Genomic DNA, 27,130 nt, shown 5'->3' with positions numbered 1-27,130 from the left:
TAGCCAGTTTTCTGACCTACCAGGCATTCATTCAGTGCAAGTCATCAAACTATAGCCTGAATTCGGCCTGCTGTTTGTTTTTGTAAATAACATTTTATTGGAATCCAGTCACTGCTTTCTCACTACAACCGTAGAGTTGAGTTGTTATGGCAGAGACCACATGGCCTGCAAAGCCTACAATATTTACTCTCTGGCCCTTTACAGAAAAAGTCTAGCATAGTAATGCTGGAAATCTTCCCCTTACCCTACTGCCACTTTTTCCCCCAGAGATTGAAACAACAGAATTCATCACCATCACCACCACGAACACCTCCACTACCACCACCACTACCACCACTACCACCACCACCACCACCATCACTATCACCACAACCACCACCACCACCACCACCATCACTATCACCACAACCACCACCACCACCACCACCACCTCCACCACCACCACCACCACCACCACCACCACCACCTCCACCACCACCACCACCACCACCACCACCACCACCACCACCACCACCACAACCACCTCCACCACCACCACCACCACCACCACCATCACTATCACCACCACAACCACCATCACTACCACCACCAACCATCACCACTATCACCACCACCACCAACAACAACAACTTCACTTTCCAGCAAGCATGGCTCCAGGGGTTTTTCCTTTCTCTGTCCTTACAACCTGAGCTAAAACATGGTTTGTAGGTGAAAAGCCATGTCATTACTCTCTCTATCCCCAGTGCATTCTGGTTTCATGATTTATACAAAAAGACAGAGACTGATGAACTGATGAAGGAAGAGTCCTCTGGCCACCTCAAGACAAAGGTACTCTTACATGGAAGGACAGCTGTCACCTTTTTTGTGTGGTATAAACCCTACGGCTCTGATTCAATCAGTAGACAAAAGCAGACAAATTTTCCTACGTTTCTTGCTCACTCCAACTCCTGTAATTGTAAAGATTATATTCTCCAAAGCAAAAAAATCAGAAATTAACAGCACAAATATAACCAAACTATATAAATATTGACAAATGCCTTAAATAATTTGGCTTAAAGAGTAAATAAAAATTATACATAATGGGTAGAATGTTTCAGTATTGGAAGATGAAAAGAGTTCTGGAGACAGATGGTGGTGATGGTTGCACAACAACGGGAATGTGCTTAATGCCATTGAACTGCACACTTAAAATGGTTAAAATGGTAAATTTCATGTTATATATATTTTTCCACACTTTTCAAAAAAGTTAACATTACAGGAGGCAGGGTGAAGGGTATATGGGAACTCTGTACTATCTTTGCAATTATTCTGTAAATCTAACATTATTTAAAAATAAAAAGTTTAAAAGAATTTATACATACTTCATTCACTTAGAATAGCATTTCTCAAAGTATGGTCCCTGAGACCCTTTCAGGGGGTCTGTGATATCAAATATACTTTCATAATAACAATAAGATGTCATTTGCCTTTTTCTCTCTTACTCTCTCATGAATGTTTATTGATATGGTTTTGGATTCCACATTGCAACAAATCTTTAAGAAACTACCACTCTTCTAGTTTGGTGCAGCATCAAAGAAAAAGATCCATAATTATCTGAAAAGACTACTAAACTACTTCTCCATTTTCCAACTACATATCTATGTGCAGCCAGATTTTCTTCATATACTTCAGCCAAAACAACATATCACCATAGATTGAATGCAGAAGCAGATATGAGAATCCAGCTGTCTTCTATTAAGCCAGACATCAAAAGATATTTGCAAAACTGTAAAACAATGCCACTCTTCTCAAAATTATTTTGCTTTGAGAAATAGTTACTTTTCAAAAGCTATTATATACTGAGTTTATTATTTTCAAATATTATTTTCAAATAAATTAATGGATAATTTTCAAATTTCAGTTTAAATTTTGAATACTGTAAATATCAGTAACTACAACTCATCCAAACAAAGGTTCTTTGGGGTCTTCAATAACTTTCAAGCATCTGATTGGGTCCTGAGACAAAAACATTTGATAATCACTGAGTGAGAAAATAACAAAAATAAAATCAACACATCTTAAGTTTATGAGATGTGGTCAAAGCCATAAATACTCTTATTTCTTAACCAATTGAAATCAACATGGAAATCTTAGAACTTTATGAATTCAAAAAAGAATAAAACTTGCATTAGAAACTGAGAGCTGGTTCTCCAAAAATAATTTTTAATAAGCCACTTTAATAAAGACAGAAACAATAAAGCTCAAATAAACAATATTACAACTAAAAAAAGATAATACGTCAAAGGACATTTCGATTATAAGTGAATTCTATACGTAATTCTGTACTATGACATTTGAAACTCTCCCTGAAAAAGACACATTAAAAAAATTACCAAATTGACTTAAGACGAACAAGAAAACATGATAGACTAGTGACTATTAAAGAATTTTTAAAAATTACCAAAAATAATTTTTTCCAAAAAGATTCTGGGGCCAGATGTTTTTTATTGGTGAGTTTCCATCAAAATCTAAAGGACTAGGTAAGGGTATAAACCTTTCCAGAGCATATAAAAATTGGAAAGCTAACCAAACTTAAGCCTTAGATTGGTAGCACAGAATGAAAGCAATACGCCAGTCTCACTGAAGAAAATAGATTTTTAAAATCATAAGTAAGGTTCCAGCAAACTGAATTCAACAGAACACTGAATCACTGAGCAAGATGAAGCAGTTTGTATTCCAGGAATGCAAGGATGATTTAATATAGCAAATTTTTAGGAAAAAATAATTTAAATAGATGCCAAAATGACATTTAAAACTCATCCTGGTAAAAACATTTAAAAAATTAGAAACAGACTTTCTCAATCTGATAAGTAAGCATGTGATCATGCATTAATTTAAAATATTTATTGAGCATACATCTATCTTTCTTGATAGTGAAAATTAGAGGTAATCACATTAAAATCAGAGGTAGGTTAAGGATGTCTGCTATCACTTACTAACAATTGTTTTAGAAGTTTTGGTAAACTTTTGGTAGTATATTGTGAAAAAGAAATCAGAGGTATGACTATTGGAAAGGAGGAGGCAACATTATCATTATTTCTAGATGATATGATTGTAACATTAGAAAATCACGAGAATCAACTGAAAATACTTAGAATTAATAAAAGTTCAACAAAGAGGCCAGAGAGTGATAAATGCAAGAAATCTACAACTTTTCTAAATACTGATAAAAACAATTTTGAAGATAAAATAGGAACAGATTTCATTTTCCATCATTCCCCATCATTATCATCATCACCATCATCCTCATCCCACAACAAAATACAATTAAATACCTAAGAACAATCTTCACAAGAAATGCAGAGAATCTATACGAAGAATACCAACATTTTACTGGCAGATATAAACTATTTGAATAAATGGAAATAAGTGCTATGCTCTTAGACTGGATGTTTTAACTATGATTATTCCTCCCAAATTGATTTACAGATGTAACACATTCTTGACTTGATGCAGGTTCCAATTCAAGTGGCACCTGCTTTGAGAGGCTTTCTCTGACCACCTGACTCAAATAGAACCCTGCTCCTCCAGCCAGTCACTCCTCCTCTTTCCCTGTTTTATTTTCTTTATAGCAGTACCTCCATCTGAAATTATCTTTTGTTCTTTTGTCTCCGTCTCCCCCACTAAAATGTAAGTGTCATCCAAGGGGGCATCTGCCCTTGTTCTCTGCGGTATTCCCAGTGCCTAGAACAGAGCCTGGCACACAGTAAGTGCTCAATACCTGTTTATCGAGTGGATTTAACACAATCACATGAAAACACCAATAGAATTTTTTTTCCTTGAATGTGACAAAACGGTCCCAAAATTCACCTGGAATACAAACACGATAGATTATCTAAAACGTTATTAAAAAGAAGCAAAAAAGGGGAGACTTGCCATGCCAAATATTAAAACACATTTTAAAGCTACAATAGTCAGAAGGTGGTACAGAAGTTCTTTGACAGATAAATAGAACAGAACAATAGCCATAAAGCAAATCTAGAATAGAGATGAGGACTATGCACATTCCAAGCAGCCCAATGTTAAATGAAATATTCAACAAATTCATTTGGAAAATTGGCTAAATATTAGGGAAAAATCTATAGTCTCATTTTATACTATACTGCAGGTTAAATATTAAAAATGTTTAGTGCGCCCCCCAACCCCCACCAAAAGCCAGATACAAAAGAGCATATGCTTTATTATTCCACTTATATAAGGTTTTTAAAAAACAAGCAAAACTACTGTATGGTGTTAACAGTCAGGTAGGTTCCTCTTGGGGGTGAGGGGATGAGTGACTGAGAGGGGGTGCCGGAAAGGGTTCCTGGAATGCTAATGAAGCTCCATTTCTTGATCTAGGTACTAGTTACGTGTGTGTGTTCACTTTGTGAAAATTCAACAAAGCTGTACAACTTTGAACTGAGGACTTTCCCTATGTATTTCTACTTAATACTTCAATAAAAAGCTAATTTAACAAATAAATAAGTTCTAGGCCAGCTGATGGCACTTAACAGAGGTAAGGCTTTCTGCACTGAAACAGCCATTTCTTTTTCACTTGTGTTTTGAGAAGAGGGGATAAAGCCCTGTGATGAAAAGTTAAACTGATTTAACTGTCGTCAATTAAGCAGGTCCACAAAGACGTTGGGCTGAAATGTCTTGACCCCTTCCAGGAGGGGTCTGTGTCACAGGGGCTCTGAGAGTCCCTGTGCTGAACATGACTGAGGGTCCATGCCCTTGACTCGCACATGCTCGCAGCAGAAATTTCACTGTTCTGTGGGTCTCTGAGATGCTGCGGAACATTTTAAAGACCAAACAATACAGAATAGAAAGTCAGTACTCATACTAAAGCAGAATGTCTGAAAGCCCAATCCTCATTCCTTGCCCAGACCTCAAATATGAGCATTCATCAACTTCTGATTGCATCTATGAGCATCTTGGTAACACCTCAAGCCAATGAGCTGAATTAGGGGACACTGCATCGACTAGATACAATCCAAACAGGTCCTGATCTAGTTCATTTTCAGTTATAAAAAAGCATGTGCTGTAAAAAGCACGTAAAACTTTGATTTTACCATTGGCTTGGTAAGGTTAGAAAAAACGTCTTTTGCTTTTGGAATGGTTTTTATTGTCCAGACAAAGTCTCAAAGCACAATATGTGGATCTATAACCATATAACCCTGGACTAGTTTTTACAATAGTAACCACAATAAAAATAGTAATAATGACATCTAATAACTTGTTGAGTAAGTATTTTGTGCCAGTCACTGTGCTAAATGCTTTACTGGTAGTATCTTATTTGATCCTCCCAACAACCCTATGAGATAAGCATTATTGTCAATTCGTTTTATATAGAGAGAAAATGATAATAGGGAGGTCAAGTGATTGACTGAAGACAGCAGAGCCAGAAAGTTGCGTTGTACAACCTGCATAGTCCTGCTCAGACTGAAATGTTTGAGACCTTGTACTTTAGGTACTTTTCCAGTGAAACTGGCGACTACTAGTTTTTAAAAAAATTCTAAGTTAGTCTTAGGCGTTTATATTTTTCTAAGTAAAGAAGAGGCTAACCACACTGTGGAGTACTCATTTAGAAGAAATCTTAACTCAGTTCATTAGATTCTGTTTCTTTGATGAACAAATTTCTACTATACTAAGTTATCTTAAGGATTAATATTGTCTTCTCACAGCAATTCTGGGAATTTATCAGATATATGATTTGTTACAGATAATTGCAAATAGAGAAATTCAGTTTAAACAAAGCATTAATGAAGGATGGGTACAAGATCTCTGCTGCCTGATGAGAACTTGCTGTAAGGATTAGGTCATCGCCTTGGGTAAAGATCTAGATAACCATTTAGCTTCGGTGTCCCCAGAACTCACCAACAAGGAAGAAAAGACTGGGCTAGGTTTCAAGAGTGCTACTTTAGAGACTAGGAAAGAAACTTAGCTTCTCTCAAATGCAACTCAGATTTCCCTTTGTATATTATCTTTCTCTTTTTTTGTTTTTGGTGAGGAAGATTGGCCCTGAGCTAACATCTGTGCCAGTCTTCCTCTGTTTTGTATCTGAGACACCACCACAGCACGGCTTGATGAGCAGCGTGTAGGTCTGTGCCTGGGATCCGAGCCCACGAGCCCTGGGCCACTGAAGCAGAGTGCCCGAACTTTAACCACTATGCCATCGGGCCGGCCCCTCTCTCTCTTTTTTTAAGTAGGATCGATCACTTAAATTTCCAACTCTTGAAATTACTCATCTGTCTCTTCTACTTTCATTTGCTCCAGATCATCTCAAAATACCAAATGCACTTTATCATTCATGATCTAGCAATACTTTGGTGTATTATGTTTTTGTACAATAAGATGCTTAACCTTCAGTCATAAACTCTGATTTTCAATTAAGGCTCAGTTTATTGTTTGGAATAACTGAACCCACTGATATACCAATATCTTTGTTTATTAGTCATTTCCTGTCCTCAGACTCTTGGTATAGACCTGACCTTTCTGAAACGGTTGCTCTCTGTTCCCCTCTTCCCCACAACTGCCAAAGAATGTCTTTAGAGCAGAGGCAAGAGCCTGTCACAACCTTCCTCGAGCCCAGCATCTTCAGTGGCTGCCCACCACCCAAAGATTAATCCAAAGCATGGAGTGTGGAATGAAAGGTATTCTGGCCTTATCCTACAATTGCAGCCTCAAATGTCAAGGCTGCCCTCACTTATTTATACGACACCATGTCCAGACATGCCTTACATTTCCTCCTTCTCTGTACCTTAGCTCATGCTGCTCCTTTGGACTGAAATGTTCTTTCCCCTATTTCTTCTGATAAAAGCTTACTCATTCTCTAAAATGGGTTAGCAGACTACAGCATAGAATCCAAATTTGGTGGCTGCCTTTTTTGTAAATCAAGTTTTACTGGAACATAGCCATGCCCATTAATTCACATATTGTCTATGGCTGCTTTCTCATTAGGATGGTGGAGTAGTAGGCCTACAAAGCCTAAAATATTTACTACATGGCCCTTTCCAAAAAAAGGTTCTAAAAGCCCAGTTTAAACACCACCTCCCCATGTTCCTCCTCAGATTATTCTGTTAAAAGTAATTTCTCCATCCTTTGCACTCCCATAGTGCTGAGTCTTTTATCAAAGTCGTCAAATGATTCTCAAACAGACTGTAAATGCCTTGCAGGGCAGGGACCATGTATTGTTCAACTTCACATCTCTGCTATGCACTGCACACAGTAGGTACTTACAGATATTGATTGACATGTTTAATTATTTTGCATGAATGTCAAGTCAGATAAAGAGCAACGTTTTGCCTAGTCAGATTATACAACTGCTAGATAAAGGGAGACATAAATACTGATCAAGGAGACAAATTTTGCCCCCAAAGTGTAATAAATACAGGTGTGACTGTCAGGCCACAAAGGAAGGTGATGGGGTGGGGCTATGGGAAAGTATATTTTCCTAGGAAGGACATGAAGATCAACCTGAACTCAGACAGAAGGAGTGGACCTTTCCCAGACTGACATTTACATGATTTCTAACTCAAAGAATAGCCTCTGGCTTGAGGAAAGGGTAGAGTAGAATTGCCGAAAGTTCCAAGAGCTGCTGACACTTGGCTAAAATAGCTGCATAAGAGCTAACAGAGGCAGCCACAATTAGAAGGAGAAAAGAGGCTTATCTTCAAAGGTCACCCCTTCAGGGATTTATTTGCAAGACAGGTTTAGAAGAAGAGCTGAATATAACTGGAGTTCTGCTTAACAAGAGAAGGGAAAAGAGTGCTCAGTTTCTCCTGTGGGAAGGTGAGACCGGGAGAGAGGAGGAGGACGATGCTGGAAGGCAGATTTCCCATTTCTGAAGCTCCAACCCTAGAGAGAAAGTAAGGGACATTCGAAAAGAGAGCCGTGACCATGAGGAGGCAAAAGGTGGGTCGCCCCAGCTGCTGGTTAAGAAAGTCTTGAAGTTACTGTTTTTCTCAGCTGTCACTTCTCTTTCATTAAATCAGTTATATTTACTAAATGTTGTTTAAACCTTAGATATCTCTTCTTGAGGCTTAACTTGTATTAATTCCCTCAGCATTCTAACACATCGCAAAAAGCCAGACTTTGATTCAAAGGGGGAAAGCTTAGACGCACTTCCAAGTGGGTTAGAAAATGGACAGATTGAGAACAGTATTATCCACGCTGGACTCACAGATAATAGGTTCTGAGTATTACCCTAATCCAGGTAGGAGACCTGGGAGTGATTAGCAGCCCCGCTGAAGATGTTGTCTGGAGGTGCTGCTGCCCAGAGTGGGCTGAGAGAGAATGCTATTATCCCTGCAGGGACAGAGCTGTCAAATCGTTGCCATAAAAATCCAAGACCCAGCCCCACTGGCAGCTGTTTCCTGCATTTGAGGAAAGCATCCCACTAGGTATAGAAAAGCAGGTATGGGTGCTTTGCATATGTCTGAGACAGATGCTACAATTAAAAGCAAAAACAAATCACAGTTTAATGATTCCCCACAAAACAAAAGGCAAATCCAGGCACAAACAGGCAAACTCAGTCTTATATTTCCAGGCACCTAGGTGCTAACTAAAAAGCAGAAAACGTGAAACAACAACGAGCATAAGCGGGTGGGGTGGAGTTGATTTCACTTTGTTCCAGCATATCTGAAAGCTTTTCAAGGCCGAACGACTATAAAAGTGAAAAGAAAGCCCATGTAAACAGATGCAAGAACATCAGAGCTTTCGTAAATCAAAGGGAAACACGCTGTCAGACACCAGGTGGAAAGTATGTAACGCAAAATGAAGTCCAGGAGTGCTAAAACAAACAACAGCATCTTTCCAAATCACAGCAAGAGGGCACGTCTCTCTGGCATGGGATCTTGGTTTTGTGAAGATTTGGTTTTGGACAAAAATCTTAAAAGCTTGCTGCTGAACAAAAGGTGAGAACTGAGTCCAAATAAAAATCCAAATTCTCAGTGATCCCCTTCTCTCGTGTGCCAGCATTGATGAGGAACATCTAGCCACGAGTCGGGACATCACTTTGAGGTGTGTGCGGTTTGACATCACCTGGGGCTGCCACTACCTGCAGCAGGTAACCGAGGAGGGTCACAAAGCCTGTCTCAGCATCCTGTCCTTATGCCTGAGAGCAGACCACTGGGGCATGTCAAATCACCTGCTTAAATTCTCCTTTAAAAACATGCTTGAAGTTTTGGGGAGGATGTGGAGAAATTGGAACCCTTGTGCATTGCTAGTGGGACTAGAACATGGTGCAGCCGCAGTGGAAAACAGTTCGGCGATTCCTCAAAGTTAAACATAGAATTACTGTAGGACCCAGCAATTCCACTCCTAGGTATATACCCCAAAGAGTTGAAAGCAGGAACTCAAACAGATACCTGTACAGCAGCATTATTCACAATAGCCAAAAGGGGGAAACAACCCAACTGTCCATCAACAGATGAGTGGATAAACAAAATGTGGTATATACATAAAAAGGAATAAATTTCTGACACATGCTAAAACATGGATAAACCTTAAAAATATTATGCTAAGTGAAATAATCCAGACACCCAAGGACACATACTGTATGACTACACTTGTATGAGGTACCTGGAATGGGCAAATTCATGAGACAGAATGTAGAATAGAGGTTACCAGGGATTTGGGATGGGGGAAATGGGGAACTATTGTTTATTAGGTACAGCTTTTGGGATGATGAAAAATTTCTGGAAATGGATAGTGGTGACGGTTGCACAACATCATGAATGTACTTAATGCCACTGAATTGTACACTTAAAAATAAAAAAATTTATGTTTATATATATTTTACCACAATTTAAAAAAAGAGAAACAAACCACATGATGTTTCATTTCTGCAAAATGTTCTAATTTTTTTAAGAGCTGGACAGTCTTTTAGATGCTAGTTTCAGAAGAACTCTGCTCACGCAGAGGGTAACTAAGATATAACTATGGCAACCTAGCCCAAAGATTCTCAATGTGAGGGTAGGCCATTGATTTGAATCAAGTTTGAGGTAATAGTCGGGGTAGGGATGGAACAGTGTGGAGGGGACAAAAAGGCTGAAGGAATTAGAACATATCTTTTTTCTAATGGCGGGAGGAGGGAGAAGGCACAGATTCTCCTGCACTTCCCATGCCCCGGCCACATTTTTCTTGCCCATGGCCATGGGCGTACATGTAGACTGTCAGTCACGAGCAAGGACTGAGCCCGGATTTGGGTCCTGACTCAACCACACACAAATTGCTCACCTCGGCAGGTCCCTCAACCATGCTGGCCTCGGTGTCCTCAACAATAAATGCAGATGTGGATACTCCCTGCCGCCCCCACCACCGTGAGTACTACACGAAGAAGGTGGATCCAGGATTCCAACAGTCTATGAGTAACATATGACTCCAGTACCATGAGTGAGGTCTCGTGATCAAGCTGGGCTAAGGATGTCTAAGCACAGACTCCCAAAACGGGCTGCACAGCACTCGTGTGGCCTCGGGAGAGCCAGGCCTGCCTTGATTTCTCTATCCCCACTACTCAGCACAGTTGCTAGCACACGGTGGGTACTCGAGAGAAGGAATGTCTAAGGCTGGACTGTTTGTCTTCAAGGAGTACCCAGCCTAACTGGGGAGAACAGACATGTAAACAGATAAATTACTGTAAAATATGGTAAGTGCCAAACTGGAGATATGATCAAAGTCCTATGGGAATCCAAAGGAAAAATCTAACTCTCTTTGCTTTTCCTTTTCTCTGTCTTTTATTCTTATGCCATGTATTAAGAAAGCAAGCAAGGACTCCAAATGCCAGAAAGGCAGGCTATAGGAAGGTATTTTAAGCTGCAACTTCCATTGTTGGAGCTGCAACCCAGCGGCCCATGGCCAACAAATTGAGTGAAATATTGAAGGTAAACTGAAGGAGAGGGCTTGGATCGGAAACGAAGAATTCAGAGTGAGCTGATAAATGCAAGTTTAATGGTAGATAAAACGGTCATTCTAATAGTACCTTAGACATTTATTATTTTTAAGACGGTATTCTGAAATAAGTGACCCATGACACTAGCACCAAAAGGGATCTTAGTGATCACATTGGCCAGGGTTTCTCATCTCAGCACTATTGACATTTGAGGTTGGATGAGTCTTTGTTGTGGGGCTGTCCTGTGCATTGTAGGATGTTTAGCAGTATCCCTGCCCTCTATCCATGAGATGTCAGTAGCAACCACTACCCCTAGCCCAGTTGTAACAATCAAAAATGTCTCTAGGTATTTCTACATGTATGGGTGGGTGGGTGAGGCAAAATAGCCCCCAATTGAGATCTACTGACATAGGGAAATGGTCTTTTATGCTGAAAAGAAATTGGAATCACCTAGGGAGCTTAAAAATTCCTGACACCCAAGCTGTGCCCCAGACCAATTAAATCTGCAGGTGAGAGCCAGGCATTGCCATATTTCAAATATGCCTCAAGTATCACGCCTCCTGTGATTCCAACACGCAGCCAGAGTGAGAACCACTGACGCAGGGAGATAAGGGAACTAAGAGTTATTGAGTACCTCTAACATGCTAAGTATTTCACATACATTACTCCTTTGAAGTCAACAGCTCTACGAAATTACAACTGTTTCCTATTTTACCTGTGAAAAAACTGAATGTCAGAAAAGTTAAGGAACTCGTCTAAGAGCATCCCAGCCAAAAATGTTAGCTCTGCAAAGGGCCATTTCAACGGGCAGTGCTGGACTGTAAATGGAAGACAAGGCCAAGAACTGGAGAGTGGATAGGAGCAAGAGCAGAGAAATGTCACTCAAAGGCCTGGACGGAGGCTGGGCAGGGAGGGGTAAATACGCGATTATAAATTTATACCCTGAAGAATCCATTTTCTGATTAGAGTGAGGTTGGCACAGAGGAGATGCTAAACACGCATGTCCACTTTTGTTTCTCTTTTTGTTCTGCTGGGACATTAATTCCAGATGGATTAAATATTTAAATATAAAAATATAACTATAAAAGAATAGAAGAAAGTATTAGGGAATAATTTTATAATGTTGGAGGTGGACAGGTCTTCCTAAGTAAGAAAAAAACCCACTAGCCATAAAAGAAATGGTTGACATATTTGACTAAATAAAGATTAAAATTAATTTTCTCCACAGATTAATAGATACCATAAGCAGAGCTGAAACACAAGATAAAGACTAATATACATACCAGCAGAAAATGGTTATTACTCATAATATATATGAGTTCTTAAAATCAGTAAGGAAACTACAAACACAATTTAAAAACAGCAAATTCATAGAAGGAGTACAAATAATGATAAAAATGAGTGGTCAGGAAAATGCATATAAAATGATATACTAAAAATCAAGTACATTCATAACATTTAGTGTTGATAAGGGTGTAGAGAAAGGATTCTTTCATGCACTTTTGGTGGGGGATGTAAATTGGTACAACTACTTTGGAGAGGAATTTTGCTTTATCTTTCAGAATTTTAAGTGTTCATTCCATTTGACCTACAAATTCTATTTCTAGGAGTCTATCCCACAGAAATATTTATATAAGTATGAAAAGATATACATATTAGGATATTCATGGGAGCATTACTTATTAGAGAAACTTTCTTTAAGTCTTCTTCACCACAAAGTTGCCCTGTTTCTTCTAGAAACTACTTTGGGTTTTCTTTTTCATGCTATAGGTTAAAAAATGTGTAGTGATCCTTGGTTGTCCATTCATGTTATTTTCAGTTATCCACTGATATTTAAGACAAAAGCAATGGGAAGGCTGCCTGAGAACTCTGTACACTTCAGGAGGGCCTGTTAACAGGTCAAGTTCTAGAAGGTGAGAGAATGGTACCAGTCACTAAGCTGCTCCCTCCTCCAATTCCAGACTGAACGCTGAGGTATGGAACACCAGTCCTCTCTACTGTCCTTCAGCTTTTGGACAAGGAGGTCGATGCCAGCATTCTGAATGTGAGTGTGGGGATGCTTGTTCATATATACGTTTTTTTTTCACTATTCCTCCATTTTTTAGCTCCATTCTCCCCTCCTACTTTCCATTTTCCCTGCTGCCTCCCAGATTCAGAGGCTCCTGGGGCTCTGCATGCAGGCCGGCCTCTCCTCATCACAGTCGCCTCTGCCACCTAGGCTGTGATTTCTTCTGCTCTATTTGTGAACATTCTTCCATCTGCTTTTAGAAATTTGTTAAAATTATTTAACAGATACCCCCCGACACACTCCTGTTTTCTTGGTGGTTGTATCTTCTCTTATTCCTTCAGTATCTTTTTGTTGGAATTTTGGGAAGAAGGGAAGAAAAACTTGTATACTCAGTCTGCCATCTTGAACCAAAAATCTAAAGTATTATTTGTACTATTAGAAAACTAGAGACAATCTAAACATCCCTCAATAGGGAAATCCTTAAATAAATTCTATTACATCTGTTGTATGGAATATTCTGCATTCAAACAAATAATGAATTAGCTTTATATGCATTGATATGAAAAGATATCATGATATAATATTAAAATAAAGAAGCAAATTGCAAAAAGTGTGTATAGTAACATCAATTTTAGAAAACATATATTTATTTTTACTTCCATAAATGACCAGAAGATACATACTGAACCGTTACGAGTGGTCATTGATCTCTCTTTACTCTTGAAGGCAGTGGATCATGCATGGAGTTGGCACGAAGAAGGAATTTCATCTTTTTGCTCTATATCATCTGTATTCAAAATTTTTACAATGCATATGAAAAAATCTTTGGGATTCATTGTTATACAAATGTAAGACATCATATAATCTAAATACCCCAATCTTTCCTATATAGAAAGCTGCTCAACTAATAAATTAAATAAAGGTTTGCAAATTACAGATGATTCATGATACTTGATTTTTAAAATGCTGACCATTATTATTGTTGTTTAAAACTTTCAGGAAAACATGCTTAAAAGTAAAGGTATTGCCAGTTTATTTTTAAAAGCAAATAGACCTTTAAAAATCCCTTCCATGTCTAAGGCTCTATGACAATGTAACATGTTTGGCAGGTAGAACATGTCTTGTAACATCAATTTTTGCCTGGCATGCTTTTATGTCTGATTTCTTAACTCTCACATAATGACATTAGTAAGCTGAGCTGACTCAACTATGCCAAACTTTGATATTTCAGCTACAATAATTTTACAACATCTTATTATTAAGGAAGAACCAAGTAATATAAAATGTCAACCATCTAAATAAAATTAGATTTAACTTTTTATTTTCAAAGAGCAGGGTTCAGAATAAATCACCTGCAAAAGAGGAATACATAGCCTACAACAGATACAGGGGTTCCAAAGTCTTTTCCATTAACAAAAAAAAAGAGATCTAAGAGTCTATAATCTACCAACTAGTTTATATTTGGAGCACATGAACAAATTCAAATAAACTCCAGTAAGTGGAGCTCAATGGTACAAAATTTCATTGGTTTCCAATCTAAAATGAGATGAATAATCCTATCTCCTGAAATCTGCGCACCATTAAATGTCATGGTTTCTCCAGCTTTGCTCAGAGAAATGGGAAGCACCATGAAGTGCTGAGTTGGCCTGTCCCCCCAGCTCCACGTGGGCCAGTCCCCCTGTGAGTTACAGCACGGCCAGGGCCAGAACTCAGGCCATCAGAAACTGAGTCTAGCAGGTCCAGTTCTTGATGACCAAATCAAATTAAGCCATAAACTCAGAGTCGGGTTGAATGCACTGTCACTCTTTACATATTAGCCAAGGTTTTTGGTATACGTGCCTCCTTCTTCTATGTAGTTTTTGATTTTTAAATTTCAATTTTCACATCCTAACTCTATAATTACACCTTTAGTAAATACCTCCAAATCTTTTTTAAAGCAAGCGAAGTAAAGAATGTCCAATTTTAAAAGTCAGAAGACAATGCATGGAAAAAATGCTTGGAGACTGAAGTACTATACATATAGCATGATTACTATTATTGCCTAAGTGAGTAGCCTAGAGTAAATCATTTTAATAATGAAGCTTTTAAAAAACCTTTTAAAATGAGATGATTAAATCATCTTCTCCAGCACTAATAATACAAGTTCTGTTTTCACAGAAATCTACTTTCTATCTCTATCAAATGTGGAAGTGTGGACAGTCAGTCATTATAAAATACCAAGTATTTCACAAGGAAAGTTTGAGTTGCATTACAAATAACTAAAGGTAATGCTGGAAAACAATAGGGCAACTGAAAAAACCTGTTCAAGTTGTGCATTTTTTGAAAGCAATGATACAAATTTGAACTATTCACTTCTTCTATATTGTCTCTTCTGTAGAAGAGATGTAGGCAAACAGCCAAATCAATTTTGTGCATCAAGTCAAATTTTTATACAAAATACAGTTTACGTAGCCAGAAATCACAAGGTAAGAAAACTGAAACCTTCATCATTTCTTGGAAAATTGTGGAGAAACCCACCACATATCTCTTTGAAAAATGTTTCAATGTTTGAAAATGTGTAATGTAAAAGATAGTCGTTGGGCGGTTCAAAAACAGCTAGACAGACCTGTGCTCTAATGGCTTATACATCATCTCGAGTAATCCTATGCAATTTAACTTTTAAAATATACAGACTTAACAGAACAGGAGATTTAGCAGGATAAGTGGGATACGTAAAGAGAACACCTGTGATGAGAACAAGACCATCCCAACCACTGTATACTTTAAAAGAGTGAATTTTATGGTATGTGAATTATATCTCAATAAAAAAAGGAAAAAAGAAGGAAAAAAAGAGCATCCCAGGTGATGCTACGTCCCAAGTGAAGCTTCAGTGTTACAGACAGAAGCTCCTATTCATCACTTCTGGAACACCCTTTCACTATAGCCTGCTCTTCTGTTTCCACTCTCCCACCTTTGCCCACGTGGCCTCATGTAATATTGCCACGGACTCTGGATTTCTCATGCACCCCACTGGTTGCTGGGCACAGAAAGTTGACCTTGACTTTCTGAATCACCCTCCCACTGACTCTGGGTACTTCCCTTCACCTCTGCCACCTCTTCATCTCTTTTTAGGGGGAGGGGGAATTTTGATTCCATAAAGCTTTGACATACTGACAAGTTTTCTGAGACAAAACAAAGGGAATGAACATTTGTCAATTGCTAATAAGTGCCAGGGTCTCTGTTGGGTCCTGAATATCTGTTATCCTATTGATTCTCATGAAAATACTTATAAGGTCAAGATTCTTATCCCATACTCTAGATGAAAACACTGAGGCTCTGAGAGCAGTTTCCATCCGGTGGACATTCACCTGGGATAACTTATTTTACCTCCAGAGGGCACAGCTTACAAACCACTTACTGAATAGGACTAATTCGAGCCAGGGAAAATTTACTAAAAACAACACAATGCTCATATAAAGTGGCATTGTTTGCCGGTGCATTTGGACACAATCACACTTCAAATAATCCCCTGAAGAATGTTTTCCATTCTAGGAGATAGGATGTTTATGGAAATGGGATCTCCTAATAGTACAAAAGAAAGGAGGAAACACACAAAGACTATTTTTTGCAAATAAAAATAACACACAAACCACTCGCTGGGGAACTAGGCTTATTGCCTCTATGGTGGCTCCTGGGTTTGCCAGAGCACACGTAACAGCTTTCCTCTTGAATTGGGTTTGTCTTAGAGTTCCATCTGCCATCCCTTTCTCCTCCCACCAATAAAACCAAGTGAAGCTAATTTTGCTTGCTTTTGACTGGGCAGAGAAGGAAAAGCTGCAAAATCTGGAGTTCCTGGGTCTGGAGTTACCTTCCGGGGTAATCCTGATACTTGAAATTTGCAAAATTAATGATCCCTCAACTGCTGCAGCCACTGACTGCTGTCTGGCTAATGGTGTACCAGAACTCGGGCTCTAGAACTGCCCATGGGTAACATCTCTTGGTAGACTACCATGCTTGGAGATAGACTGCCTGGGTTTGAATCCCCACTTCACCTTTTCCTTGCTGTGTGAACTTGGCAAGTTACATAATCTCCCTGTGCCTGTTTCCTTAGGTATAAAATGGGGATGGAAACAGCTCCTATCCCCTAGGACTGTTGAGAGCGTTCAATGATTTAATGCATGTAAAGCACTAAGAATAGTGCCCGGCACACAGTCTGTGCAACTTAAGTTTCTGTTAAATAAATAATTAACAAATAAAAATGACTACTACAGTTCACTAAATGACTTTAAGAAATTGCTTTCCCTATTTATTTTGTTAACTGATTTGTACATGCTTACATGAATTAGAAGTTGGTAAAAATTAATTTGTGTGACTCAATTTGCTTTGCATAAAATGCAATCAGCCAGAAACCCAGAAGGAAGTATCAACAAAGATCTCTTTTTGCAGGAAAATGGGTTAAAAATGGCCTCTCAGTATTGATGACAGTGCCCAAAATGATTGCTGAGGGGTTCTGCAGGTGTTCAGAAGATCCACACATACTATACACATACTGTTGCCCCAGGCAGATGAAGCAGAAAGAAGAGAAAAATGGCTTTTGCTTTAGAGCCCCAGGGACTGAAGGTCCAGACAGGATCATCAACCCCTGGCCACCTCAAACTCCAACAGAACAAAGACTGGCAGATCTCTTGGTTTTTCAAAGAGCCTCCCCCACCTCAGAGAAACAATTTAGCTCGTTAGCAATTTCATAACCATGTTTCACTTGGAAGAAACAAAGGCTGGCTTAAATGTGTAGATATTAAACATTTACTTGCCAGAAGGACTTTTTTTTACTTTCTCCACCCAAGCTTCTCATTTCAAGGCAGAGGCCAGGTGGTGCTCTGACATTCCCCAGTGGCACCTTCTATGTGTCCAAGGACCTCTGGACCCTACTGTGTCACGATCCTGGAAGGAATAAATCATCTGGTAGCGACAGATGGTTTCCTCTGGAAAAAGACCAAGCTTACCCAAATAGTTGTTGCTCTTGTACATCTCGGTGATGTTGATTTTTGTGGCTCCTTGGGGAATCTCAACAACTCGGTGGTAGCCCAGGCTGGTGAGGGCATGCTTAAACACGCCTGACACAACCTGACAGCCCGTGTTATCGCCTCCGCACACCCCACATTTGTCCACGACTTTGTCGGAGCCTAGGTAGTCGTCACAGCCAATGCTCTGCAAAGAGGTGGAAAACAAAAGACTCTTGTAGCATATATCAGGAGCAGCAGGGGAAGAAAGGGAGAGGGGACAACTGAAGATCTACCGGTGGGACTTGAACTGACCTTCCTCCGGCCCCCATTCAGCTCCGGCAGATGAGCAAATTCATTCTTCCTTTCACTCAACAGATATTCATGGAACACTTACTCTAGGCAAGGAATTTGTTTTATAGGTATGCGTGAAACGTACATTCTAGAGGCGGGATGGGGGCCACAGACAGTAAGCAAGACAAGATACATAAAAGAGAGTGTGCTTGGTGGTGGTAAAGGATCAGGAGGAAAATAATGTAGAGGAAAGGAATAGAGAGGGTGTGGGGCTGGAAATGTATTTACATAGCTTGGACAGTGAAGTTGTCCTGCAAATCCATCCCTCTGTTGGACTCTGAGAGAGGAGAGGCTGGACCGTGCTGGCATTTTTACATCAAGAAGTTCTTTGGGACCATGATAAGTACCGTACCTAAAACTAGGGTTTGTCCCTAGGTCTTCTGTTCTAAACAACAGATGATACAAACACTTAGCAAAGTAATACCCCTTCCCCCGAGTAGTGTTCTCAGTTGCAGGTTCTTAGGAAATTAAATCAAATTGGGTGAGATTTGGGTCCCTACTAGTCACTGTGGCCCTGAAGTCCTGAGTAGCAGGACTTTTGTTGGCTCCCCCAAAGCCTTTTTCCCAGGGCAGAAGGGTGCAGGGAAGCAAGGGCCAGAAACATCAGCGAACTGGATGATATGCGTCTAACTAATGGAGTGTTCTTTGTACAGGCAGTCTCATCAGTGTTTAAAGGAACTCTGACCTTCCTGCATTTCCTCCCCAAAAGAATCTTCCCATTACTCATTCCAATATCTTTTTGCTTTATCTTCCCTCTCCCTAATCATGTTTCTCTTGGGGCAATTAAACCTTAAACAGAATGGAATGATCTTCATGCAATCCTTTTCCACTTCTGGAGTTGATTCCGTAGGACTTACAATCGTGTTTCCTGAACCTAAAGTTGGAACATGTGGTCTGAGCAAAGAATTCTGTCGCATTTCCATGGGCAGATGGAAGTGAGCGGATTGTAGTTTGGACAAGGAAATATTGGATGACAGGATTATTTCACTGGGTTATGGGGATAGGAAATGGTATTTGAAGTCAGAATGGTATTCTAAAACTTGAGACACATGTTTGCTGAATCACAGGCTTGTGTTGGTTCTTGAATTCTAAGAGCAATTGTCAGACCACATCTCAGGGGGCAAAGTGGCCAGCAAACCACTCAGAAGTCCACTTTTGATTTTGTTAAACAATCCTGGGTCTGTTCATGTGAGTCCTACAGGTCAAATCCTACAGGCAAACTCACATCAGAAGGTGTTCATTCTTTCTCCTCCAACTTCACATTTGACTGACATCTTTCTGCAGGTACTATAAGTCTGCATTATTACTTCCATATTCCTGAGTGCACATTAGTCCGTCAATAATAAATGGTCTCTTCACAAATAGCTTCTCTGTAAAACATTATTTCTGACAATAACAGAACATCATCTCAGTATGTTCATCCACATCCAATTAGCCTTTCAAAATGCCATGTTTGCTATATATTTCTCCTTCCTCAAATATTTCTTCCCCCTGCTCCATGCACATTTTAGCAGAAAAGTAAGGAAAATGTTTTCCATGCATGATTTCCACCCTCCCCCCCAACCTAGTTCTCTTTTGCTTTGAAACAACAACAACAAAAATGCCACCACTAACAGAGATTTGGGAAAGTAGATCCCATGAGATCCTAACTGAATTAAGGAGATGCCCATGGTTGTCAGTGATGGGGAAGACGGACAGAGAAGTTGATCAGCCCTCACGTCCTGCCCTGTCTGGCAATATCTCACCCTCCCCCCTTTCCCTACTGGCTCCCCCAGGACGCAACTTATCCCCGACTGAGCTCATTCTCATGGGGCACTCTAGGTATAGAGAACAATGTGTACCCAGGCGTGGAGGTAGGAAAGAACACTCAGGAAGTAGGAAAGCATGTTCACAGACTGAGATGCTGAAGTGTAGGGTTGCTGAGAGTGAAATGAAATGAGGCTGGAAAATTCAGCTGAATTTGTCAAGAATCTTGTTTGCCAGGGTGACGAATTAGAATTTTATCTGATGGCATTAGCAACCACTAGATGTCTGAAGACTGGGAGGCCCATGCTCAGACTTGTTTTTTAAATGATAACTTTGGCTATAGTGTGGAGAGGGTCCTGGAGTGGGGAGAACAGGCAGTCTAGTGAGTCTCTCTCTTGTAAACAGGGTGTAGGGGATATTTTAGGAATGAATGAGAGCCATTGATGACAGGGACAGACATCGCATCCACCCTCAGCCCCTAGCCCAGTTAGAATGGGATGATCACAAGGAAATTACACAGCCATGGGTCACTTCAGACAACTATCGACAGACAAAACACCATTTTATCTTGAATCAGATATTATATTAAAATGCTCTGCACAGTTCAATGGATCCCCCCCACCAGGCTTCCTGTGCAGAACGGCCACTCTGGATGAGTCTAGACCTGGGGAGGGAGGGCTGCAGCAGTGTTTCCTGGCAGACGACCAAACAGCCTGGAGGTTGGCTTCGGTAAAGCGTGTGGCTGCACAAACAATGCCAAGAACTAAAGGTGACATCCTGTTTCCTCAGGATCCATCTCTGGCCTCTGAGCCAGAGGTTCATTCCTCAAGAGAGAAGTCAGAACAAGGGGTGTGTGAACCTTCCTTGAGAGGTGGCAAGTCTTTGTGACTGATTGGTTGGGGGAGGAAGGAGGGAGCTTGAATCCTCTTCCTCCTCATCCTCCTCAGCATCATCAAATCTAACATTTATGGAGTCTTCACTATATTCCAGGTCCTCTGAACATATATTTTTCTCACCTAATTTTCAAAGCAATCTTTGATATTGCTGAAAACTGTAGGAAACTAAGACTCAGGAGAGAGGTTAGGTAACTGGCTCAAGGCCATGCTGCTACTAAGAGGTTGAACAGGGATATGAACCCAGGTCCAAAATCAAAGCCCATGCTTTTAACCATTATGCAAAAACTGCCCCTCAAAGGATCAGAGGTTATGCTGAGGGTTCTAGCTTTGTTGAAGGAGTGGATGATGGCGGTGACTTAGGTGCAGAGGAACAAGTTCAAGGCACTGTTACCACAGAGTCCTGGGGAGAGCTTGGCCCACAAGTGACTCTGGCATTCTCTTCTTCCAATATTGTGAAGCACTGACCACATTACGTATCTCTTCCACCTCAGCTGTTTTAACACAATACTTTTTACACACAGTAAGTGAATAAATATTTTAGCTCATCTTCCTATTATATTAATTTTTTATCGTTATAATTTTTTATTTTGAAACAGTTCAAGAAGGTTAATAGTTAAGATTCACAATACTTAGGAAATAGTTTAAGAAGTTACAAAACAGTAAAGAGTTTCACTCACCCTTCACAGAGCCTGCCCCAATGATAATATCTCACATAAGCATAGGGCATTGTCAACACCACATATACCATTGCCATCAATATACCACTGCCACCAGTATACCATCATTAACTCAAGAATAAACTTTATTTGGTTTTGCCACCTTTACATGCACTTTTTTGGGTGTATAGTTCTACAAAATTTTATCCTATGTATAGATTTCGTGTGCCATGCTGCTTTTTTTAAAGCAGCTGGTGTTCTCCTCTAGGACGTGACCATCAAATTGATCAGTGGCGCTCACGTCATTTAGCAGGGAAGAGCAGTTTGGCATGATGGAAAGAACGTTGGGCTAGAAATCAGAATCCCTGGGGTGTAGTCCTGTTTCAGTCCCTGATTTGCTATGTGATGCTGGATGGGTCACTCTCTCTGGGGTCAGCGCTGAAAACATTTCTCCCACCAACCAGATCTTTCAGGGGACAGTGCCCAGAAATGAATCTGGCCTGAATTCTGGCTTCTCTATCAGGAGGCTGGTCAATTGGTCTCCGATGGGGATGACTTAATAATGCCGGCCTATGTCTCTAAACTCTTTTAGAGGCACCACCAAAGTGTTATCAGTGGGTACTTAAGGTGGGCACTACTGTCTGCTAGATGTGGGTCTTGTGCTGGCTCTGCCACTTAGGAGTGCTGTATCTTTGGACATGTTAATTAGCCATTCTGAGCCTCAGTTTCTTTATCTGTGGCTGGGGATGGTACAGTATCCACTTCATAGCACCATTGGGAGGATCAGATGAGGTAAACATGGAAGGCATCTAGCAGAATGCTGCAATAGGGTGGCTTCTCAGACAATGCTTGCTTTTTAATCATTGTCTTCATATACTTGGTTTCATGTGCAACCTATCCACTTTTAAGTAAATATCATCATCATATAACCACTTGGATCCACCCCTGTTTCTATTACACTTTCTATTACTTCCCAGTCACAGATATTCTCTTCCTCATTTGGAAAAATTCAGAAAAGTCTAAAGAGCTAAGAAATGGCCACGGTTCATTATAAAGGTAAGACATTTACTTGGCCCCTTCACCCTACTGCTCCAAGAGCACCTAGGGAAGCAGACAGAACGAACATCTGCTCCCTGACCTGCCTTTGTTTCACGTTTTTTTTTTCTTTGCTCACCATGTACTGCAGTTCAAAAGAGACATTTTTTGCCATTACAAAGGCGATTGGACAGCTTGCAGATAGTTTTTGTATTCTTCCAGTGATGTTTGCAACACGTTGTAGGAAAATTTTACATATCACGCACCATCACAGGAGAAATTGCTCAAGAACTGCCCCCGATTGTGGGCCAAAGTTAACCTAAATGAAATTTCCTAAAGGAAATGAGCAATCTGGATGACATATCTGGTGGTGAATTTCACAGGGAGGAGGCCTCTGTACATCATGGAAGGGTAGGCCAGTGCCAGGCGTGCAGATAGCGGGGCTTCTGATTCCCTAATGGGAAGCAGATGCTTCTGTGTGGCTTCAGTAAACACACCAGATAGGGTAACCTCAACTGGCTGGCTAGATGACACGGACAGGTAAAACAACGTGCCTTAATAATCATGCTGTCACAATAGTGTGGGCAAATGTTATTATTAAAATGATTAGTAGCTAACACCGATTTACTTATATTTATGGTGAGCTAATTCATGGAAATATATATGGATGCCAACATTTTTATTCACAACATTCCGTTGAAAGAAATCCTTTGCATATGATAAATATCTCCCTCTTATTACTGTTAGGAATGTGGATCAATACCACCTTCCTGGAAAGCAAATTAGCAATATAGACTGTTTGATCCAGGAATTCTTCTTCTAGGAATTTATACTAAGGAAATTTAAGAAATGAGGCCAACAATTGCTGCATGAAGGAGCTCATCACAGTATTATTATTAATTAAAAACAATTGGAAACGTCCTAAATGTCCAACATAGGGAGACAGTTAAACAATATATAAGAAGTTCTCTGGGAAATACTGGATGGATCTTTTTCCAGTTGTTATTCTCATTAAAATCTTCTAGTACATGTGCCTGCACGATTGACCCTCAACACAGTTCAGTAAGTGCTTCCTGAGGCAACCCCTACTACGTGTCCATATGGTGTTAAGCAGGAGAGACATGAAGGTAACACAAACATCGTTCTTACATATGGTCTAAATCAGGGGTCGGCAAACCACAGCCCACAGGCCAAATCTGGCCCACTGCCTGTTTTTGTAAATAAAGATTTATTAGAACACAAATATGCCCATTTGTTTACGTATTGTCTAGGGCTGCTTTTGTGCTACAACAGCAGAGTTGAATAGATGCAACAGAGGTAACATGGCCAACAAAGCCTAAAATATTTATGATCTAGAGCTTTACAGAAAAAAATGCCAACCCCTGGTTTAAACTGAAAGGCAGACATAATCCCATCATTCAATACAGCATGTAATGTTGAGAGGGAGATGTGCAGAGCCTCGTGCAGCCAAGACTGGGGCTTAGGTCGATGCTTCCAAATTACCCCGGATTGCCCTCATCCTGTGTCACACATGCCCCCTTGATTTGTCTCAATGTGTCTCAACTATAAAATGGAAGGTAAAGAGTTATCTTCTACATCATCAGTCTTCAATTTTTTTTAAGTAGAAAAAACATACTTTTCAAACAAAATCTCATGCAGAAATGCATAACTCCAATATGCAAAATGAGAAAAGCAGAACAGCTCTGGTTGAAGAGGGGCTGGCAGGGTTTAGAAGTCGAGCGTCTTACTTTCCTGCCTGTGCTTCTTCCTCAGGGCCAAGGTTTCTCAACCGTGGCTCTTACTGATGTTTTGGCCACACAGTTCCTTGTTGTAGGGGCTGTATTCGGCATTGTAGGACGGTTGGCAGCAGCTTCTACCCACTAGATGCCAGTAGCACCCCTCCCCCTCAGAATGACAAACAAAAATATCTCCAGACATTTATCAAATGTCCCCTGTGGGAACAAAATCACTCCCAGTTGAGAATCACTGCTTCAGTTTCTTCCACAGCTCATGGGACACCTAGGAGCACATGGCAGATCCCCCAGAAAGCTTTAAAACAATGGCAATTCCACAGAAGTCCAAAAATAGTACTTTGTAGATTTCAAAGAAGCTAAAGAGCAAAGAATACTTAATTACCCGGTTTAAAAAATACTTCCTCACTGCCATCAGACTAACCAGTAGCCTTCTAGAGCTATTTAAGCCTGCCTTTTGGCTCAACTTCAGTATGAGCAAGATTATGTACTGGAAAGAGCACAGTGCGTGGCGCACGGTACGTGCTTAGTAAGTGTTTGTTGAATGAAAGAGCACCTGGTTGAGGAATCAAGAGATCAAAGTTATGGGACCAATTTGTTCCTTGAACTGGATCATCTCTAAGACCTTCTGGTGCCCAATTGTCTCTGAAAAAAAGATACAGCCCTGATATGAAGAACTCTGCCATGTCTAAGGTCCAAGGAATTTGCTTTATATAGACAAAGTTAAATTGGAAACAGGAATAAATGGGAAATGAACTGACAGCGTCATTCATTTGAAGAGAAGAAATGGTCCATGGGATAAAAGGTATTTTGGCTTCCTTAATGAACGCACTTGTGAAACTAGTGATCTGGTTTTAATCAAACTTGTGGCTGTTGCTTTTCACTACCTCATCCTATTTCATTAGAGAATAGCACCTTACCAAGTGATTCAACTGGAAGAAAATGTAGGTCCTCTTGTAGGATAAAATTGGGTGAGAATCAACCGCAGCAATGTTTACAAATCTGAAGAAAGGAGCCCCGAGAGGGAAACATTTCACATGCTGTAAGAGAATTACCACCCCTCTCCCACTAGAGTCGTCTTTCTCCGCAGAGTGGGGGTATTCCAGACTCTAAAATTCCAATGCTTCACTTTCATGATCTTCCTCCCTAATGGAATGAAATGGGCGGGAGGGCATGAATGAATTATAACAATGACAATTGCTCTATTAAAAAGTAAGGTATCCATATTTTTGTATAGAATAGTGGAAGCCTCTGGATTTCCGTTTCACTTTTAAAATGTAAGGCTGTAGGGTAAATTCTCTGTTTAAAGAGAATTCTATTTAAAATATCTGGTCAGATTGTATCATAACTCTAAGGGCCCCAGGAGGGGCCTGCACCATGAGCAACAGGTCTGTGAGAAGCTGTGGTGTGGGCTGCCAAGGGGTCAGAACTAAGAAATTTCCTGCAGAAAAGGGCAGAGAGATGCTGTCTACACTGCATAGGGCAAAATTCTGGAAGCCAGACTATCAGCAAAAAGGCAATAGGGAGTTGGGTTGATGAACTGTGCTCTGGGGTGGAGGCTGCTTGTACTCTGGCCCAATCTACACAGCCTCCTGGGTGCAGACAGCCCAGGTGTACAGGTTTGGGTCCAATTAGAAGGCCCTCAGAGGACTGTGGGTGAATCCAGAGAGTGTAAGGCAATGAGGGAGACTCATGCTTGTATCCTTGTCATTTCCTTGATACGCAGCCTATATTCAAACATGCCTGTTTGCATTTTTCTCCACAAGATGGCACCTATAAGCCTTCATAAAAGGATACTCACCTAAGCAACTAGGTTCGGGACAAGAAACAGTGGTTAAACATTTAAAGGAATGAAAGCTGAGAAACACAAGAAGGGTGGACTCAGGTTCAGGCTGACTACATATTTATTGTGTTCTTATGTGCAAGTTTCTGCCATGTTGTTAAGATATGATTTTCATTTCTCAAAATGTTTTTTGTGGAACATTTAAAAATGTAGGTGGAATATTCAGGCCTTATATTTCCAGAATGTTTCACAAAATGCTTAAAATTCTGTGTAAATGAGTCAAACCTTGGGGGTGACATGGGCTTTTTAGATGTCACTAGGTGATCTCCAGGGATGACTGAGAAGACTGAGAAGGTGGATGGGTGGGTGGGAGGAGATGATGAGAGAAAAGGCTGGCTACCAAAGCACAGCGGTTTGAGTCCCAAGACTCCTGAGTAGGGGAATGGCATACCAAAATGTTGTTTTCGGAAGATGCTTGGCAGACACAGGCAGTGGATTAGAGATGGAAGAGACTGGAGGTTGAGAAGCGCAAAGACAACCACATTAAGATGGGCACAGAGGGATGGGGGCCTGGACCAGAGAGATGGAATTAGAATGGAGGGCAAGGGCACACCAATGTCACGCTGAAGGAACAACCAATGGACTGAAGAAGGATGGTCTATCGAAGGTGAAGTAAGGAAGACATGGAGGTCCATGGCCTGGGAACCTGGAAGAATGGTAGTGTTGCCTGACTCAGGCAGAAGATTTACTGGGGGGAAGGCCTTTGATGGAGCCATCTTAGAGTGAGTGTGGATCTTGACAATCATTAATTCATTCATTGAATGTAGTCATATTAATTCTCTCTCCCTCGTTCATTGGAACTTTCCTCTAGAATCCTAAACATTTTTATTTAGCTTTTTGGATGGCAATCCTTCCAAAGTGTATTTTCCACTCCTCTGTTTTGGTTTTCTTTTTTTAAATCAAGAATAATAATTTGATTATCATTAATAATCAAGAATCATTATTTGATCTTC

At 40.3% G+C, this 27,130-nt stretch overlaps 1 protein-coding gene across 2 annotated transcripts in view; it reads right to left on the bottom strand.

The window, feature by feature from the left end:
- Window positions 1–27,130, bottom strand: part of THSD4 (thrombospondin type 1 domain containing 4) — a 557,961-nt gene that overhangs the window by 77,530 nt on the left and 453,301 nt on the right. For both annotated transcript variants that reach the window (XM_087428623.1, XM_087428624.1), the window contains one exon: window positions 17,900–18,104. In XM_087428623.1, coding sequence (XP_087284749.1) covers window positions 17,900–18,104 — 205 coding nt within the window. The remainder of the gene's footprint in view (window positions 1–17,899; window positions 18,105–27,130) is intronic.

The sequence above is a fragment of the Ceratotherium simum genome, chromosome 3, assembly GCF_057802395.1.
Source record: "Ceratotherium simum simum isolate JZ-2026a chromosome 3, ASM5780239v1, whole genome shotgun sequence".
Lineage (NCBI taxonomy): Eukaryota > Metazoa > Chordata > Mammalia > Perissodactyla > Rhinocerotidae > Ceratotherium > Ceratotherium simum.
Note: the sequence above shows the minus strand (reverse complement) of the source record. Positions and strands in the feature narration are given on the sequence as shown.